The sequence below is a fragment of the Podarcis cretensis genome, assembly GCF_951804945.1.
Source record: "Podarcis cretensis genome assembly, chromosome: 15".
NCBI lineage: Eukaryota > Metazoa > Chordata > Lepidosauria > Squamata > Lacertidae > Podarcis > Podarcis cretensis.
The window spans coordinates 35,538,657-35,558,088 of record NC_137185.1 but is presented as its reverse complement, the minus strand read 5'-3'; the positions used below and the strand labels follow the sequence as shown (position 1 = coordinate 35,558,088).

The following is a 19,432-nucleotide window of genomic DNA, read 5'->3' as shown; positions in this document are numbered from 1 at the left end:
CTTGCGTGAGTGTGAGATCTGTCAGTCTGAGAGTTCTGCCCAGCAAGAACAGAGGGAAGAGTACAGTTGGTTTTGAAAATAGGAACATTCATTCCCTTAATTACGGCTGAATCCACAATAGGGCCTATTGGTGCTGTTGGGGCATTGCTCTTCCACAATCAGCTGGGTGCAGAATGAAAAGCACGTGATATAGTGCTATATTATCCAGAAATTACCCTCCCTCTTGACCAACATCTTTTTGTAGTGTGTATTCACAAGTAAGTTCTGTTTGCTGAAGCATTTAACCAATGGCATTCTGCATCTAGGTCCTGCCTTCATTTTTGTTTGCTGTTCAGTGGGGCTGGAGGGATTATTGATTCTTTGTCCCTTAATTAGCTATGGTACCTTCTGTTCCCCTGCCCCTATGAATTGGATCTCATAGTTCTCAGCAGTAGAAAACATGCTTTGCAGGCAGAAAGTCCTGGGTTCAATTTCCAGCATCTGCAGACAGGGCTATGAAAGACTCCTGTCTGAAACGCTGGAAAGGTGCTGCCAGTCTATGTTGATAATGCCAAGATAGATTGGCAAATAATTTGACTCTGTATAAGGAGCATATTTGCCCTGCCTCACCTTCTTCTTTTTCCCATGGACTTCCTTAGATTTTGAAATTGCACTCAGCAATTAGCTGTGAACAGCTCCTTCACTAAGGGCTTTATCCACATTTCCTCTTGTTCCATTGCTTTCCACCAGGGAAAACCACTCTTTAGTGCTCAATTGGAACAAAGGGCAACCTCCGTTTTCTCCGACGTTTTCTCCAATTTAGCACTAAAGAGCAGGTTTTCCCTGGGAAAGGAGTGGGGCAAGGGGAAAACTTCTTGGACCCATACTTTCTAGCCACAGGACAAGTGTGGACAAGCCCAAAGCATTTGATTTGGACTGGCTCTTTTGACCAAATCAGGCCACCTCCAGTTAGTGAGGCTTTGGAAACTAGGCATTCCAAGAACAATTATTGCTCTGGCATTTCAGTAGGTTGGAAACTTATTCCAGAGCGCCGCCACCTCAGAGGAATGCCTCTTTCTTTGCTGCCATTGTTTCCCCAGTTTAAATCAGTTGACAGTAATCATAGCTTTCTAGCGTGTTTGTCTGGTTGAATAATCACCTTAACGCGCCAGCTTTTGTGAGTCACTGAAACAATGGCTGATAGATCCCTCAGAAAAGCTTATGTGGAAATTAATAATTCCACCCCCCTTTGCAGCAGGAGTGTGGGTGGTGCTTTGCTTTGGTGGTTATAAGGTCATACTATATATACCCTGCTTGGTAAGGAATAAGAATGTGCCTCAGTAACTGAGGAAGCAGTCTTTCAGTATGTATGTGAAGGGCCTTAATCCACCAGGGCTGCTCCTTAAGAACAGAAGAAAAGTACATTTTGGAGCACAATTCAAAGTGTTGGTGCTGACCTTTAAAGCCCTAAACGCCCTTTGTCCAGTATACCTGAAGGAGCGTCTCCACCCCCATTGTTCTGCCCGGACACTGAGGTCCAGCGCCAAGGGCCTTCTGGCGGTTCCCTCACTGTGAGAAACCAAGTTACAGGGAACCAGGCAGAGGGCCTTCTCGGTAGTGGCACCTGCCCTGTGGAACACCCTCCCACCAGATGTCAAAGAGAAGAACAACTACCAGACTTTTAGAAGACATCTGAAGGCAGCCCTGTTTAGGGCAGCTTTTTATGTTTAACAGACCACTGTACAGTGGTACTTCAGGTTAAGTACTTAATTCGTTCCGGAGGTCCGTTCTTAACCTGAAACTGTTCTTAACCTGAAGCCTCCCACTGCTGCTGTGCCGCCAAAGCACAATTTCTGTTCTCATCCTGAAGCAAAGTTCTTAACCCGAGGTAATATTTCTGGGTTAGCAGAGTCTGTAACCTGAAGCATATGTAACCTGAAGCGTATGTAACCAGAGGGACTACTGTATTTTAATACTTTGTTGAAAGCCACCCAGAGGGGCTTGGGAAACCCAGCCAGATGAACGGGGTATAAATATTATTATTATTATTATTATTATTATTATTATTATTATTATGGCTACATCAGGCCAAAGGCTTATGCTAGTCCAGCATCCTTTTCTCATGCTGACCAGCCATATCCCTCTGGGAAGTCTGCAAGCTGGACCTGAGTGCAACAACACACACTGCCCACTGATGCTCCTTAGCAACTGGTATTGCTAAGGAGTTATAACAATAATAACTGGCAGCCTGGAACAGCCTTATGAGACTACCTTTAAATCAAGCAAGGCTCAAGGGGAGCCGCTTCAATATTGGCTGAAATGGTCTCCAGTAATTGCTTGCAGCCCCATCTCAGTCCTTTTTCTATCCTCCTTGTCAAGCATAAAGTGCAAGTTCTTACCACTGGCCACACAATTCTGTCCCTCCCTCCACCTGCTTTGCTTCCTACATCTTTAGTGCAGGGGGGGGGGGATGTCAAGTCTGCGGGATCAACTTTATTCCCCCACCCTGAAATACTAAGGACCACCAGCAGAAGCCAAGTGCAGAATAATGGCTTAGAAATGGGGCTAGATAAGGAAAAGGGCTCCTCTGAGTGCAGGGATTTGCTTTTAGTGTTTATTTTTATTTGTTCAACAAGATGGCTATGTCGTTTCATTAAAAAAAACACCCAACAACTTCTAAGTGACTAACATAAAAATGGTATAAAACATTGATTGGAAATAACAATGAAAACAAGCTTCAGGATTATAAAATACAAGTAAAAATGAACAGCTTTTAAAAATAAATGCACATGCTAAAATTGCACATTTCGGTAGGCCTGCCTAAATAAAATAGGGTTGAAACCAACTAACATTTACTCAGAGCAGCCCTGCTGAAATTAATGGTCTTAACGAAGACAATGTTTGCTCATTTCAGCGGATTTAGTCTGAGTAAAACTGAGTTGAATGCTATCCTATATCTATCCATTTCAATGGGCCTGCTCTGAGTAGGACAAGCATTGGATAAAACCCATAGTGTTTAGCAGGTGTCAAAAATGACAACAAAGGGGCCTGCCAAATCTCAAACAGGCAGGGAGTTCCAGAGGAGAAGTGTTGCCACACTGAAAGATCAATTTGTCCCAGTTCTGTCACATGAAAAACCATTATTGTTTTTGACCCCAAACTTTCTTCATTTCAGCTGCCAAACGGGATGGTCTGGGGGGAATTGTTGCTACTGTTAAACAATATGGAGTCAGCAGTTATTGGTAATCTACTGCAAATCCCCAGGGATTTTCCAGTAGATCTGGATCGATCTTCGTTCTGGAGGAGGGCTTGGTTGCCTACTGGCCAGTACTCTAAAGAAGAGCACACCTGGTTGGCAGGTAAGGGCATTCTGATGCCTAAAGCAGAGCAGCAAATTCGAACACGCATAGTCCAGGTGGTTAGTACCACTGAACATGCACAGAAGTGGCGCCATCTTCTTTCGGGGACACTGAACATAATGTACACTGCTATGCTGCCTGCCTTGTCTTCCCACAGGGGTGAAAAATTCCCCACCCAAAGAACTGAAGCAGATCTGAAAGTGAGTATTTGCTATGGACGCACCTGAAATATACTCAGAGTCGAGAGTGGATTTCATGCTCTTTATTCAGCTCATCGTGGTGAGGAGGAATGAAAGTCCCTCCAAAGTATCTGCTTTATATACATTATTTACACAATGAGCTGCACGTGATTGGCTAATTCCGGAATTCTTCTGTAGGCCAATCAGGTTGTGGATTCACTTCCATCTGGAGCTGGATTGGGTGGCTCCTGCAGACCAATCATACTGCTGCATTGTTCTAGGACCAATCAGACTGCTGCATTTTGGATCCTATTCAACTCAGTACATAACACATCCTTCCATGTTGGAAAAAACTAACAGGAAATGTTGGGGTGGGGGGAGGGCAGGAAGAGAAAGGAGCTGCTGCTGCTGCTGTCATTCCTCAGCATCTGCTGTCTGAGGCAGCCTCCTCACTTTGCCTGATGGTAGAGCCGGCCCAGTATAGGACAACATGTTTTTGCAGGTCCCACTTTAGTATGTTAGAAAGCTTTGGTTTTTAAAGCGATGGCTTTCCATTTTCTTAACCCATTTTCTTATTTCCCAGAATGTCCCATACTTTATGTAACCAGTCAGAAATGTGTGGCGTCTTTTTAAAATTCATGGCCCCAGCAAAACACAAAATGCATGTTTTCTGCAGCAATTAATGAAGTAATACCCAACACCTTCACAAGCCTATTCCCTAAAGGAGCTTCCCACTGCCACATTTATCTCAGGAGGAAATGTTGCAAATGAAGCTAATTTGCATACCAGTGCTTCTTTTGCTTAATTTATTCTTTTTCTTCAGCTAACTGGAGAGAGATGAATTAGCCCTTGGGAATCCTTCTCAGGTCTTCATATGGTTTATGAGATTTTAACAGGTGTTGTTCTCATGTTTTTGAGCAGATGCTTATACCCATGAGGGCTACGAACTTAGCGGTTTTAAAAAGGAGCCCCTGTGATTTCAGAAGACACAACTTTATACTCAAAATCTGTTTCTGTGCTGCTGCCCAATGGAATTTGGAGGGGGGGGCAACAGTATGTGGAGCCAGGATCAACAGTAAGGTAAAGGTAAAGGGACCCCTGACCATTAGGTCCAGTCGTGGCCGACTCTGGGGTTGCGGCGCTCATCTCGCTTTACTGGCTGCGGGAACCGGCGTACAGCTTCCGGGTCATGTGGCCAGCATAACTAAGCCGCTTCTGCTGAACCAGAGCAGCGCACGGAAACGCCGTTTACCTTCCCGCTGGAGTGGTACCTATTTATCTACTTGCACTTTGACGTGCTTTTAAACTGCAGGAGCAGGGACCGAGCAACAAGAGCTCACCCTTTCGTGGGGATTCAAACCGCCGACCTTCTGATCAGCAAGCCCTAGGCTCTGTGATTTAACCCACAGCGCCACCCGCGTCCCTTGGGATCAACAGTAAAGCAGGGTAAAAACCAATGATAGCCAGAGCTAATTAATCCTTTTGTCCCTACCTTCCTCCCTGCTGAATTATACAAACACTGGGACTAAGGAGGAAGAAGAGGCTTCCGGAGGACAAAATGAGCTTGGCTGGGATGTGCACCATTTGCCCTAATACACCAGCCTCCCCTGACTTGTGTTGGTCTTGTTGTTTTATTGGAGCAATTTGTTTTGAATCACTGTCAGGGGTGCCAACTTGAATAAAATATTGGGGGGGCAGGTGTGTGGTGCACACGCATCATTCGAATTGCATTGTTCATTGACTTGGAGCAGGCACAGGCAAACTCCAGATGTTTTGGGACTACAATTCCCATCATCCATGACCGCTGGTCCTGTTAGCTAGGGATGGTGGGAGTTGTAGTCCCAAAACATCTGGAGGGCTGAGTTTGCATGTGCCTGACTTGGAGAGGGGCCCCTGAATACTTTATTGGGAGAGGGTGAAGACCCCTCAGTCCCTTGGAGTTGGCTCCTACGATCACTGTTGCTTTTTCCGTGTTTCTTACTTCCATGAGCAGTGAGCAGTCCAGGGAAAGCACTAAGCCAATGTCAGTACAGTGGTACCTCTGGTTAAGAACTTAATTCATTCTGGAGGTCCATTCTTAACCTGAAACTGTTCTTAATCTGAAGCACCACTTTAGCTAATGGGGCCTCCCACTGCCACTGCGCGATTTCTGTTCTCATCCTGAAACAAAGTTCTTAACCCGAGGTACTATTTCTGGGTTAGCGGAGTCTGTAACCTGAAGCGTCTGTAACCCGAGATTCCACTGTAGTCTCCATAGGCTTTGGACTTCAACTCCCATCATTCCAGGCTAGCTGGGGCTGCTGGTTGTTGTAGTCCAAAACACCTGAAGTCCTCCAGGTTGGCTACCCCGAGTTTGAGTTGAGTAGCCTGTGTTCCTTCCACCAGGGAGGCCGAGGCAGATTTACACATGGTTCCCCGACAGTCGCTTGTCCAGACTCAGACCTGCTCAGCTTTAGACCACACACAAGCCAAGCACTGTGAACAAGGAGACTACCCAGGCAGATAGCATAGCCTCTAATATCCCAAAGAGACACTGAAACCTAAAGCACTTCATTAGCATTCAGTTCACAGCTCTACCCCACTCTTTTTTTTTTGTTGTTGTTGCACAAATTCCAGCTGTCAAAATCTCCTCATTGCCATCTCTCTCCTCCCCCAGCTCCACTGAGTATTAACATTCCAAAAACTCATTCCAGAGCCAAGAAGCGATTATGTACTACTGTTGTCCTTGCTCACTTATCAAGTTGTCCAGGCTAAACTGTAGAGATTGAGCCGATTAATGCAGATCAAAGCAACCTTACTCACATTAGAACAGGGTCTGTAGCATCTTCTGTAACCTAGAACAGAGCTTCTCAAACTCTCTACCTACAGGGCCTGCTTGACAGGGCTGAAAGTTATTGAGGCCCGCCAGTCACAAAATGGATGTTCAGACCTGTCAAAAAAGGATGGCCAGTGGAGGCACAGAATGACATAATCAGCCATCAACTACTGACCTGGTTTTCTACTGGTGATATTCCTTGCTGCCATTATTACTGGCTGTTACTCATCACTGCTACCTGCCACCTGCTTGCCAGGTAGACAGTAAACGAGCAAGAAAGCAGCATCAGACCTGCTGGTCCTGTTTCTCACCATCACTGTTGTCTGGGCCAGACCAGAGGCAGGTGAAACAAGCAAGCAGGTTGCAGTGGTGAAAAGAGGAAGCAGGTGCAAGAGACTTTTGCCTGTGGGTCTCCTAGTGGGTATCAGCCTCAGCAGATACCCTGCCTCAGCAGATACCCTGCCCTTTGCTTCTCCAATGATAATTTGCCCTGTCACAGTGGTACCTGTAGTTACAAACTTAATTCGTTCTGGAGGTCTGTTCTTAATCTGAAACTGTTCTTAACTAGAGGTTTTCCTACACTAATGGGGCCTCTTGCTGCCACTGCACCGCCAGCACATGATTTCCGTTCTCATTCTGGGGCAAAGTTCTCAACTCGAGGTAACTCTTCCAGATTAGCTGAGTTTGTAACCTGAAGCGTTTGTAACCTGAGACATTTGTAACTCGAAGTACCGCTGTACTTCCATTCCCCTGCATGCCTTAAAGGTAAAGGGACCCCTGACCATTAGGTCCACTCGTGGCCGACTTTGGGGTTGTGGCACTCATCTCGCTTTCTTGGCCGAGGGAGCCAGCGTACAGCTTCTGGGTCATGTGGCCAGCATGTGGCGAACCACAGCAGCACACAGAAATGCCGTTTACCTTCCCGCCAGAGTGGTACCTATTTATCTACTTGCACTTTGACGTGCTTTCGAACTGCTAGGTTGACAGGAGCAGGGACCGAGCAACGGGAGCTCACCCTGTCGCGGGGATTCGAACCGCCGACCTTCTGATCAGCAAAATTTTCCAGTTACACCCAGTGAGAATGAACTGTGTGCAATTGCACAAATGTACAGCAGCCTACCATCAAACAGGGGTTTTCCCACCCTGGAATTGGGAACCAGAGAGGTCTGTATCCTTTACTGTACAATACAGGATCGAATTCCTACTGACTTCTAGACCCACTGACTCCTAGACTCCCTGAAATCAATGGACATAAGCTAGCCATATCTATTAATTTAAAGGGGTCTCCTCTGAATTTGACTAGCATTGGATACTACCCATAATGCCACCAAAAAAGCTTTGCAATGTCCCTTTAAGAAAATAAGGAGAGGGGCTTACCATCCCATTACTGGCAGACTCATTCCTCACCCCAGAAAGCCAGCAGGATGGATTCCTTCATGGTCTATGATCTGGAATTTTTGGATACTTTTTACTGGCTCTGAATGTGCAGAGCTGTTGGCGCTCCGTCAAGCACAAATTACTGGCAGAAGCACTCTCTAAAAGTAGCCATTTGGCGCTGCAGGGAAAGGCAGCGGGAGAAGGACTCAGTGAGCACAGCATGATGGGGCTTCATTTATGATGCCTCTGAGTGGGAAGAAGCAGATCCCAGTAGGTGTCAATAAGCCACATGTTAGCAGCAAATCTGCTAGCATTTAATCTCTGTGCCAGCGGATCACCTGCTCATGAGAAGGATGGAGGTGAAGGGCAGCTGTGGCATTCAGCAAGGTGGATTTGTACAAGCTGTAGCACTTATTTCCCTCCCTCGTCCTGATGGAGAGGATTAATTAATAGTTCTCACTCCACCTTCCCTAAGGAGAATATTTGAGGTCTGTTCCCTAGTACATGTGATCTTGAGGGTCCCCTGCTGTTGGTCAGAATAGACCACACTGGACCAAATTGGACCAACAAGCTGACATGGTACAAGGCATCTTCCAATATTCTTAATACAGTGGTACCTTGGGTTAAGAACTTAATTCGTTCTGGAAGTCCGTTCTTAACCTGAAACTGTTCTTAACCTGAGGTTCCGCTTTAGCTAATGGGGCCTCCCGCTGCTGCAGGGCCACCGCGGCACAATTTCTGTTCTCATCCTGAAGCAAAGTTCTTAACCTGAGTACTATTTCTGGGTTAGCGGAGTCTGTAACCTGAAGTGTCTGTAACCCAAGGTAAGGTAAAGGGACCCCTGACCATTAGGTCCAGTCGTGGCCAACTCTGGGGTTGTGGCGCTCATCTCGCTTTATTGGCCGAGGGAGCCGGATTACAGCTTCCGGGTCATGTGGCCAGCATGACTAAGCCGCTTCTGGAGAACCAGAGCAGCACATGGAAACACTGTTTACCTTCCCGCCAGAGCGGTACCTATTTATCTACTTGCACTTTGACGTGCTTTCGAACTGCTAGGTTGGCAGGAGCAGGGACCGAGCAACGGGAGCTCACTCTGTCACTGGGATTCAAACCGCTGACCTTCTGATCGGCAAGTCCTAGGCTCTATGGTTTAACCCACAGCGCCACCCACGTCCCTGTAACCCGAGGTACCAATGTACAAATAAATTTGCTTCTGGAGCTGCTCAGCACACCCTTTTTGTAGCACTGCGTTTGGCTCTTCCACCCTCTCACCCACACAGGCAGGGGCTGAACTGTCAAACGTTTCTGACGCCCCCTTCCTACTGCGATGCCAGCAAGGCGCAGGATGAACGGATGACTCAGCCCACGTACCCTCTCTGCAGCTGCTGGGGCTTCCAATTTGCACTTTTGTCTCTGCGGTGCTCCAGCCATACTGTGCAAGTGTCTGACGGCGCTGATGGGAGAGGGGAAGCTGGCTTGTTTGTTCCACAAGCATCTGGACAGCTCTAAACGGCCCTCTTCTTGCAGAGAAGACCCCCACCCCCTGTGGCTCGGCCATCCTGGCACCTGCAGTCAGCTAGGCTGGGTCCTGGCCAAGGGAAGGAGTCCTCAGCAGCCCAGCTATGCTGGCTGCCATTCACTGCCCTCCCAACCAGGCTCCTGGATGTTTTGTTGTTTCTTATTAAGGATTTTCTTGGTGGCAGACCAAGACTCTAGTTAAAGGGGAGGGGGATGGACTGATAGGGGCAGTATGGGGGACAGACAAAGTGGCCGGCATGTATCCTGGCCCTGAGCTGAGCTCCTTGGAGTAAAAGCTGGCAGGAAATGTCATTGGCACTTGTTTGGAAAAATGCATGCCCTGAGCATGTGCAGAGTGCTTTCATCTCACACCACCATCCCTCCATATATGCAGAGCTTCAGATCAGAAGAGAGAAGTTTCAGCCCAATGAGAATCCATGTCTCCTTTTTCTTTCTCCCCCCTCCTCTTTTTTTTAACGGGAGGGGAATAGGCATGGGAGAGCGAGGGGCGGGTAGAAATGCAGGGCGAGGCGGTGAAGGCGTCTCTGACGCAGGGTGGAACAGAAACCCACACGGTCCTTCCTCCGCTCGTATCTTCGCCTGCAAACTCTTGCAGAACGCAGAGAAAGGCGCGAGCGAAAGGCTCCACTGATGGGCGGCTTCGGAGAGAGGCGCGCCGCGCGCATCCACACGAACACGCGTCAGCAGCAGCAGGAGGAGGAGGTACACGCGGAGATCTTGGCGGAAGGGTAAACGCACGAGGCACAAGGGAGAGGGGCGGAGGCGTGTAGGGTTTCTTCCTCTGCTCCCGGGACAAGCTGGACTGGAACCATCTCGCTCGAAAGGAAAGCGGAGTGACGCCGCTTAGGCAAGATTCGGGAGCGAAGAGGGAGGAGGTAGAGCTGTAAACGGGCAGCTGGCCGCCGCGCCCCCTCCCCGCATCGGGACACCCGCGCCTCGGCTTTTTCTTTAGTGGGGTGGGGTGTGAGCGTTTCTGCCTCTCCCCTCCTCCATCCCATGAAGATGAACGTGTGAGTGCTTCAATAACACGAATAATTCATTCCAATTGTCATTTGTGCTAGTGGGGACCGTAGGAGCCAACGGCTGGGGACGAGGGGTCTTGGACCCCCCCCCTAAAATATTTGAGGGGTCCAGCCCCCCCATCCCAAAGTTGATGGGCATTGCCATTCAAATGATGTGCATGCACCGTGTCATGTGATTGATTATGGGTGGGTGATGCTTACCTGCCCCCGTCCCAAATATTTTATTCAAGTTGACACCCCTGCTGGAAACTGAGGTAGCATCTTTTGAGGTGTATGAGAGAGACCCCCCCGGGTTTGTGTTATGTATCCAAACCCATCAGGCAGAGGACATGGAAGAAGTGGCCTTTTAACCTCAGGATCAGTAGCTGAAGTGGGAGCAGCGGTGGAATCATAGAATCATAGAATTGGAAGAGACCACAAGGGCCATCGAGTCCAACCCCCCCGCCAAGCAGGAAACACCATCAGAGCACTCCTGACATATGGTTGTCAAGCCTCTGCTTAAAAACCTCCAAAGAAGGAGACTCCACCACACTCCTTGGCAGCAAATTCCACTGTCGAACAGCTCTTACTGTCAGGAAGTTCTTCCTAATGTTTAGGTGGAATCTTCTTTCTTGTAGTTTGGAACCATTGCTCCATGTCCGCTTCTCTGGAGCAGCAGAAAACAACCTTTCTCCCTCCTCTATGTGACATCCTTTTATATATTTGAACATGGCTATCATATCACCCCTTAACCTCCTCTTCTCCAGGCTAAACATGCCCAGCTCCCTTAGCCGTTCCTCATAAGGCATCGTTTCCAGGCCTTGGACCATTTTGGTTGCCCTCCTCTGGACACGTTCCAGTTTGTCAGTGTCCTTCTTGAACTGTGGTGCCCAGAACTGGACACAGTACTCCAGGTGAGGTCTGACCAGACCAGAATACAATGGCACTATTACTTCCCTTGATCTAGATGCTATACTCCTATTGATGCAGCCCAGAATTGCATTGGCTTTTTTAGCTGCCGTGTCACACTGTTGGCTCATGTCAAGTTTGTGGTCAACCAAGACTCCTAGATCCTTTTCACATATACTGCTCTCAAGCCAGGTGTCACCCATCTTGTATTTGTGCCTCTCATTTTTTTTGCCCAAGTGCAATACTTTACATTTCTCCCTGTTAAAATTCATCTTGTTTGTTTTGGCCCAGTTCTCTAATCTGTCAAGGTCGTTTTGAAGTGTGATCCTGTCTTCTGGGGTGTTAGCCACCCCTCCCAGTTTGGTGTCATCTGCAAATTTGATCAGGATGCCCTTGAGTCCATCATCCAAGTCGTTGATAAAGATGTTGAATAAGACTGGGCCCAAGACAGAACCCTGTGGCACCCCGCTAGTCACTCTTCTCCAGGATGAAGAGGAACCATTGATGAGCACCCTTTGGGTTCGGTCAGTCAGCCAGTTACAAATCCACTGAGTGGTAGCATAGTCAAGACCGCATTTTACCAGCTTCTTTACAAGAATATCATGGGGCACCTTGTCAAATGCCTTGCTGAAATCAAGGTAGGCTACATCCACTGCGTTCCCTTCATCTACCAGGCTTGTAATTCTGTCAAAAAACGAGATCAGGTTAGTCTGACATGACTTATTTTTCAGAAATCCATGCTGACTATTGGTGATCACAGCATTCCTTTCTAGGTGCTCACAGACTGTTTGCTTAATGATCTGCTCCAGAATCTTCCCTGGTATTGATGTCAGACTGACTGAGCAGTAATTATTTGGGTCCTCTCTTTCCCCCTTTTTGAAAATAGGGACAACATTTGCCCTCCTCCAGTCTGCCGGGACTTCGCCTGTTCTCCAGGAATTCTCAAAGATGACTGCCAGTGGTTCTGAGATCACATCTGCCAGTTCTTTTAATACTCTTGGATGCAGTTCATCTGGCCCTGGAGACTTGAATACATCTAAACTAGCCAAGTATTCTTGTACTATCTCCTTAGTTATTCCGGGCTGTGTTTCCTCTGCTGAATCATTGCTCCAAATGGAGTCAGGGTCAGTCTTCGCAACTGGTCACACCCAGTTCCAAGAACGTGCAGGTGATTTCCCCCACTGTCAAGACTTTTTGGGGATGGGGTAATGTAGATTTGAGGTTGAAGGAGGGCTCCCTAACCCTGTTTTAGTTGTAACCCTAGCCAAGGGGAGACTCTCTGCTGCCCACTGAGCCCAGGGCACAAAATCAGGCAAGAAATCTCCAGTTACAGGATTGTGTGTGTGAGGATGATGTCTTTGGGTCCCCAGACCTGTGGTTATACCTGTAAGAAAGGAGCCTGTAGTAGAAGCAACTACTGAGTGGACAAACCAGTCTGTTTGTTAAGCTAATGGTCCTAGCCAGCAGCCTCTTAAGCATCCTATTTACATGTCTAAATAGTTGGTCAAGAATAGATATGTTGTCATAGAAATAAATAACTAGTGAGTGATGTTCTTTTAGAAGGAGGGGATAAGCCTTCTCCACCTATGTGGTTGGATACCAGGTCATCCTAGGGGTTGGAGATCAATAGACAAGGGCCTGTGTGGTGTAATCTCACCTAAAGCAGGAAAGATACAGAGGGTGGCCTTGCACTCTGTGCTGAAACCAAAGCTATGGTTTTTGGTGGCGGATTCCTGAAAACCTAGTGGGGCAGCAAGATCTGATGCTCTGAGCCCTTCCATCTTATGCTCACATTGTGTGTGTGTAAATAAAACCATATATCAAAAAGGCACCACAGTCTCCTGTGACTTTCATTCCAAGGGAAACTTAACACAAGATAATTGCTGGCACCCTTGAAGTCTCTCACTGTTCGGATATTGGGGTGCATGGAACACTCCTTTATCTAGAGCAGAGTTTGGTGACAAAAGCCAGCAGTGGCTACTGGCTATTATGTTTATGCCTTAACTCCACTGTTGAAGTCAGTATACCTCTGAATGCTGTTGGTTTCTATTTCCATCACTGAGCAGCAACTGCAGTCACAAGACATTGTTTTGCATTCCACAGTCAGAGTTACTGTTGGATTCCCACGGGAATGGGAGACTGGATGTGACATTCACTGGTTTCCTGTTTTTCACTGTTCTCTCGGTGTTCTTTGTTTCTGAGAGGAGTTGCTTCTCTGCTCTCACAGAAGCAAGATGCATGTTTGTATTCTCTCAGCATAGGGTGTAAATAAAATTAAGAATGTAGCACATACTGCTTATCCTTCTGCTGTGTGACGACGCTCTGCTTGGGCTCAAGATAAGACGAGGCTGTATCAGCTTCAGATGGGCTGAAGCTGGTCAAAATCTTACAAATGCTGGTTACTGAGATTTGCAAGCGGGGAGAATACTGTTATGCTCAGGTCCTGCTTCTGAGCTTCCCATTGGCAACTGGTTGGCCACTGGGAGGACAGGATGCTGGACTAAATGGACCTTTAGCCTGATACAGCAGGGTTCTTCTTATGTTCCAGATGTTGAAGTCCAGTTCCCATCAGCCCCAGCCAAAATGGAACATGTTCATGGATTATGGGACCTGTGGTTCACTGACATCTGGAGGGTAAGACAGATTTTCCATTCTTGATTGCACTAAGGAACCATAAAATTTTGTTAGCTGAATCTGTGGAATCATGTGGTAATATATCCTACCACCACCACCAAATCAACAATAATTTATTATTTATACCACGCCCGTCTGGCTGGATTTCCCCATGTTACGTGCTTTTCATTACCCCAATGAATGGACAGTTTATGGCTGTTGACTTTGGTAGCTGGCTGTTCTTTTAATGTAAGTGGGAAGGACATACATAGCTCGGTGGTAGAGCATCAGTTCTGTTCAGTCCCTGACTTCTCCAGGAAGGGATGGGAATATTCCAACTGAAATCCTGGAGATCTGCTGCCCATCAGTGTAAATGAATCATTGGTATATGGCAACTTCCTATGTTCCTAAGTCCTTGATTTGTCTTCCAGGATGTCCAAGAGGCAACTGGAACATTCCCTCTTTAGAGTGCTCTAGATGGCACCTGAGACAAGACAAGAAGAACCATGTACAATGGAGCCGAGCTGCTGAGTCTCCTGCCAAAAGATGAACAACAGTCTTTCAAGGTTTATCCCTGTACACACCGGCATCAAACCACAGAGCTTTTACTGAGAAAGGAGGCAATTGGCATTGTTTCAGTTTGGGCTTTGAGACACAGAGTTGGCGTTCATCTCTGGCACAGAGGCCTTCTGCTCCTTTGAATGGCCATGTTGGATTTTCCTTGGCTCACTAGGACAGCTCCATCCCTTGCCCAGGGCCCATCATGGCACTTTTGCTGGACAGAGTCCGCGACTTCTCTCCTGGCCTCAACATATCTCCTGGTCTTCTTAATCCATGGATACTAAACCATTCTCAAAGGGATTGTGAGCTAGAACCAGGCTGTGGTGAGCACACGCTGGCAGCTGGCAGCAGCTTCCCGGGGCCAGCTGTCCGCTTTGTGCTGCCCACCATTTATGCCCTTATCTGTGCTTCCGGTGTTCTGGCCAATGGGATGGTGATTTCGGTCATTCTGGGCTGCAAGCAGAAGGTAGTGTCCGACATCTACATTTTGAACCTGGCGATAGCTGACTTGCTCTTCTTGCTTGGTATGCCATTTGTCATCCACCAACTTCTGCAGGAGCAAGGCTGGGTTTTTGGAGACTTTCTCTGTTGGGCTGCGACCACCATCGACCTCAACAACCAGTTCAGTAGCGTGGGCATTGTCACTCTGCTGTGTGTAGACAGGTAGGAGCCAAGGTAGAAGAGTGGGATGAACATGGTATGCTAATTCAGAAGTGACTCAGAAGGATCGCTTGCTTTGGAAGCTGAAAGTCCCAGGTTCAGTTGCTGGCATTTCCAGTGAGAAGGACTGAACTTCAACAATATGGTGCTTTCCAGATATTTTGGACTACAGCTCCCATCAACCCCAGCCAGCATAGTTGTTGGCTGGGGCTGATGGGAGTTGTGGTCCAAAACATCTGGAAAGCACCAGGTTGGCAAAGACCGCAGTAGGAGATGGTAAATATGTTTGCCTGAAATCCTGGAAGGTCGTTCAGTGACACTGGCCCCTTTGCAGCTGGAGTGCCATGGGCCTGATTTATGGGAAAGTTATGGCACAGGCAGTAAAGCGGAATAAATTATTGCTCGTATTAACTGTCATTTGGAGAAATCCTTGATATTTGCGGACGTTCTTGCCCTCTTAAATTATATCCCTGTGGTGTAAAGGCTAACAGATGGATCCTGCAGGGACAAAACACTTACCACCCACTATCCAGTAGTGTGAAGTCCTCGCTGCCCTTTCTACATTTGAACACATGGCTTATTACTGTCAATCTCATTTATTTGTGCATATTAAGCTATAGGTTTAAGTTAGCATCGATGGGATAGTCTTAATGTCAGCGGGGAAGGTTTGTCTTCCCTTCTGTTATATTTGCAGAAAAAAGGACAGCTGCTCTATTTCTCATCCGATTCTTCCATTGCAAATGGCAGTCCCAGCAACCATTTTACACAGCGCATCCCTCCCGCAATAATCACTAGCAATGAGTTACCATGGTCACTGTGCACGTTTATTGTGGATATTTGGACATACTCCTCGTCTTTGTGGAATGTGCCGCCCTGTGTCTCCTGTATCCCTGACGCCAGTTCATTTCTTTTTCCAGGTACGTGGCAGTTGTGTACTCGTCCACCATCGGCCAGAAACGGACCCTGCGGTGCACAACTCTGATCAACGCTGGTGTGTGGGCTGGGAGCTTGATTCTGGCCACGCCTGCGATGCTCTATGCCCGGGTGCACTGGGACAACAAGACGGAGATCTGCCTCCTTGACTTACCAAGTCCCCACACTGTATACTGGTATACCCTGTACCAGTCATTGCTGGCTTTCCTGCTCCCCTTGCTGGTGATCACTGTACTGTATTCATTGACTCTGCAGCACCTCTTCCGTGCCATGCACCGGGTGCATAGGAAGCCATCTGCCCGCAGCCGGAAGGTGACCCGCATGGCCCTCACAATCATGGCTGCCTTTTTTGTCTGCTGGACTCCGTACCACGTGCTGCAGTTGGTCAACCTCAATGCCACACCCTCTGCCACCTTTTTCTACCTGTACCAGGCTACTATTTGCCTCAGCTACGCCCACAGCTGTGTCAGCCCCATCCTTGTCATTTTCTGCACCGAGTTCTTCCGCGAGAGGATGGCCCAGTCCAGGTGGGGACGAGGAACAGGAGGGGATGTGGTGGAGGGAAAGGGCTAATTCAGTAGAAGGTGACTTCCTATTGTGAGAGGTGATGTAAAAATTGGGGTTTAGCTTTTGCTGCCCAACTCCCCATGGGTCTCCGAGTATCCTAAGTCCATGATCGGTCACAGAAGAATGGATGGAGGCAGGATCCAGTGGAAAGAAAGGCAGATATTTATTTTTCTGTTGCAAAAGAGTTCCCTTCCCTCCTTCCAAGGAGAGAGAGACCCTGAACAGAAGTGTGCAGGAACCTTTAAGGACTTTTGACATTGCCCAACCACCTTAGCCAAAGACCACCCCAAAATCGTCATACATACATCATAGGAGGTGGTCTACAGCAGAAATCATGCCAGGATACCTGATAAGGGTCTCTGATTGCATTACCTGGACAGCCTGGCAATTCTTTCATGATCGTTAATACTTTAGTTCCTGAATCCGGGTCTCAGGCTCACCCTATGCATACACAAATACACCTTTAAGACAGGATTTGTAAGAGAAAAGACAACGGGGAGGCTTTCCCCATTTGCCTCCCTTCCAGCAGGGAGTATTTGAGGTCACCGGGAGAGTCAAAATGGCTTCAGGATTGCACTCCTGTACTATTTCAGACACATGGTTTATATATTTAGAGATGTGTGCATTAATGAATATATATTTGAGACCTTAAAATTCTTCTAACAGAAGGATGCTGCAAGCTTTATTTTAAGGGTGAAACAGGGAGGGGGAATTTCAGTGCAGCCTTCAGGACTCTCTACAGGCCACTCCCCCTCTCCACTTGGCACATCCCTCCCAAGTCCTGCTTCGCTCTCCCCTGGAGTGCTTTTGCCTGGACTGGAATGTATCCTTGAACTCTGACACTGCTTCTTGGCTTGTGGGGAAGGAGGATAAAGAGGGGGGCTGTATGAATGGAAACGAGCCCAAGGTAAGATATCATCACCATTGTCATAGTAGTAATAATTTGTATACCGCCATATACCTGTAGATCTCAAGGTAGTTCACGGCATAAAATTACAATTAAAAAACCCCAAAACACATCATAAAAATAAGAACAAAACAAACCAATAATTCCCCCTACCACAACACATTTTAAAGCTCATCGGATGTTAGTCAGCTAAAGGCCGGGCTGAAGAGGAATGTTTTTGCCTGGCGCCTGAAGGTGTATAATGAAGACGCCAGCCAAACCTCCCTGGGGAGAGCATTCCACAAATGGGGGGCCACTGCAGAAAAGGCCCGTTCTTGTGTTGACACCCTCCGGACCTCTTGTGGAGAGGAGGTACACAAGGACGAGCCTCAGAGCCTCTCAGTGTCTAGGTAGGTTCATATGGAAAGGGGCGGTCCTTGAGGCTTTGCAGCCATTTTGTTGCTCTGCCCATTCTTGCCTTTGCCCTATCTCCCATTGGCTTATGGCCCTTGGGAAATTGCCCAGCAGGGAATGTGGCCCTCAGGTTGGAAAATGTTCCACACTCCTGCTGTGGAGAGTGACCTGGGTATAAGGGCCATTGAACACAGCAGAACATTCTCCTGAGTCAAAACACACAGGATTGCATTACGCATATCACTTATTAAATAGATAATGCTTGAGAGATTATCTCTTTTTCTTTACAGGTATTGCAGATTGTTTACCAAGTGGAGGGCAATGCGAGAAAGCCATTCCTTATCTATACCAGAAATGACAGCTACGATGTACAGTCCAGAAGCAAGCCATGCTGCGTCTCCATGCATCGCCTACCCTCCATTTACAATAGAGATGCCTTTGTGCTCTGTAACTGAGACCACCAGATTCAGTGTAGTTGTCAGTGGACATGAGGAACCTATTAGGTTTTGAGGACCCGCTTTGATTTGGTTTAGATCTCAGCTTGAAACATTGGCACACCCTGAAGTTCTGGAAGAGGATTAAGGTGGTGATGTGGGAGAGATACAGACTGGAAGACTGTTGGGATATCAAGCCTTTTATCAGAGGAACTGGCAACAATCCTAGGGCACCCGGCTTGATTCCCTGTTGACCTCCCTGGCTGCATTCCCCAGCAGGCGCAGGCAAGGTCTCGATTGGCGATTCTTCTCAACGTGAGAAGAACACACCCCTCTTTCCTGCCTCCCCTGGGCAGGGGAAAGAGATAGAAACGTATTTACATGCTTTTATTTCTGTCTTTGCAGCGTTACACAAACATGACTGCTCTCTTCAAACTCCAGCAGTGTAGTGACAAACACTTCCTGGATAGGAACAAACGGAAGAGCTCATATTACACTCTGAGCTAATTCCGGTGCTTCGTACTGTGAATAGACTGCCCCTCTGATTCCCACGGAACAGTCCCAACATTCCCATCATGTTTACCTCTCAAGCTAGCAGTTTGCAGCTGCATTGCATCCATATCATATGGTTCCGGAAGGCTGTTGTAAGACCATGGCAGCAAGTGGAAAAACTGTTAGTGACGACTAATAAGACAAGGGACATTGAGCGGATTAAATTAAACAATAATTCACTTTGTCTGGAAGTCAATGCGCCTGTTCTGTTTCAGTCTACAAGAACAAATTAATCGTCCTGTAAATATCATTTGTCGTGATATCCGTCCTCTAATCTATTGACTGCTCTTGCCAGGGTGTTCCCTTGAACAAAAGAGAAATCTATCAAGTTGATGGAACTTCTATGCGATGGGCATATTAGACCAGAGCACTTAAAAGTGCTTATTTATCAATCTTACCTGTTAGTTGGCTATGTTCAACCAACCTGATGCTAAAATCAAGTTTATCCTATCACAATTCCTTCTGTTACCTTAGTAGTTCTCATGTGGTCAGAGTATGAAATGAGGATGTGCTATCTGAAATGCTTTCTCATTCACTCATGCTAGGTTTGCAAAAAGGTTCGCAATTTGCAAACAAAATGGGAAACAGATAAGGGGCTTTATTCAAGCCATACACAGAGCAGGCCTTTTGCAATTAATGGGCGTTACTAACTTA

The 19,432-nt window shown here is 47.3% G+C and overlaps 1 protein-coding gene across 1 annotated transcript; it reads left to right on the top strand.

The window, feature by feature from the left end:
- Positions 1-9,885: 9,885 nt before the first annotated feature.
- On the top strand, positions 9,886-18,408 carry LOC307203906 (melanin-concentrating hormone receptor 1-like). The gene is made up of 5 exons (XM_079955160.1): positions 9,886-9,950; positions 13,707-13,792; positions 14,203-14,995; positions 15,910-16,452; positions 18,083-18,408. The coding sequence occupies exons 3-5, from the start codon at positions 14,535-14,537 to the stop codon at positions 18,300-18,302; spliced, it is 1,224 nt and encodes a 407-aa protein (XP_079811286.1). The 5' UTR covers positions 9,886-9,950; positions 13,707-13,792; positions 14,203-14,534; the 3' UTR covers positions 18,303-18,408.
- Positions 18,409-19,432: the final 1,024 nt, after the last annotated feature.

Excerpts from the sequence above, each read along its gene's own strand:
- LOC307203906 (XM_079955160.1), top strand. The coding sequence starts at position 14,535 with ATGGCACTTTTGCTGGACAGAGTCCGCGACTTCTCTCCTGGCCTCAAC. Across the intron at positions 14,996-15,909 it reads ACTCTGCTGTGTGTAGACAG|GTACGTGGCAGTTGTGTACT; the intron begins GTAGGAGCCAAG and ends TTCTTTTTCCAG. Across the intron at positions 16,453-18,082 it reads GAGAGGATGGCCCAGTCCAG|GTATTGCAGATTGTTTACCA; the intron begins GTGGGGACGAGG and ends TTTTCTTTACAG.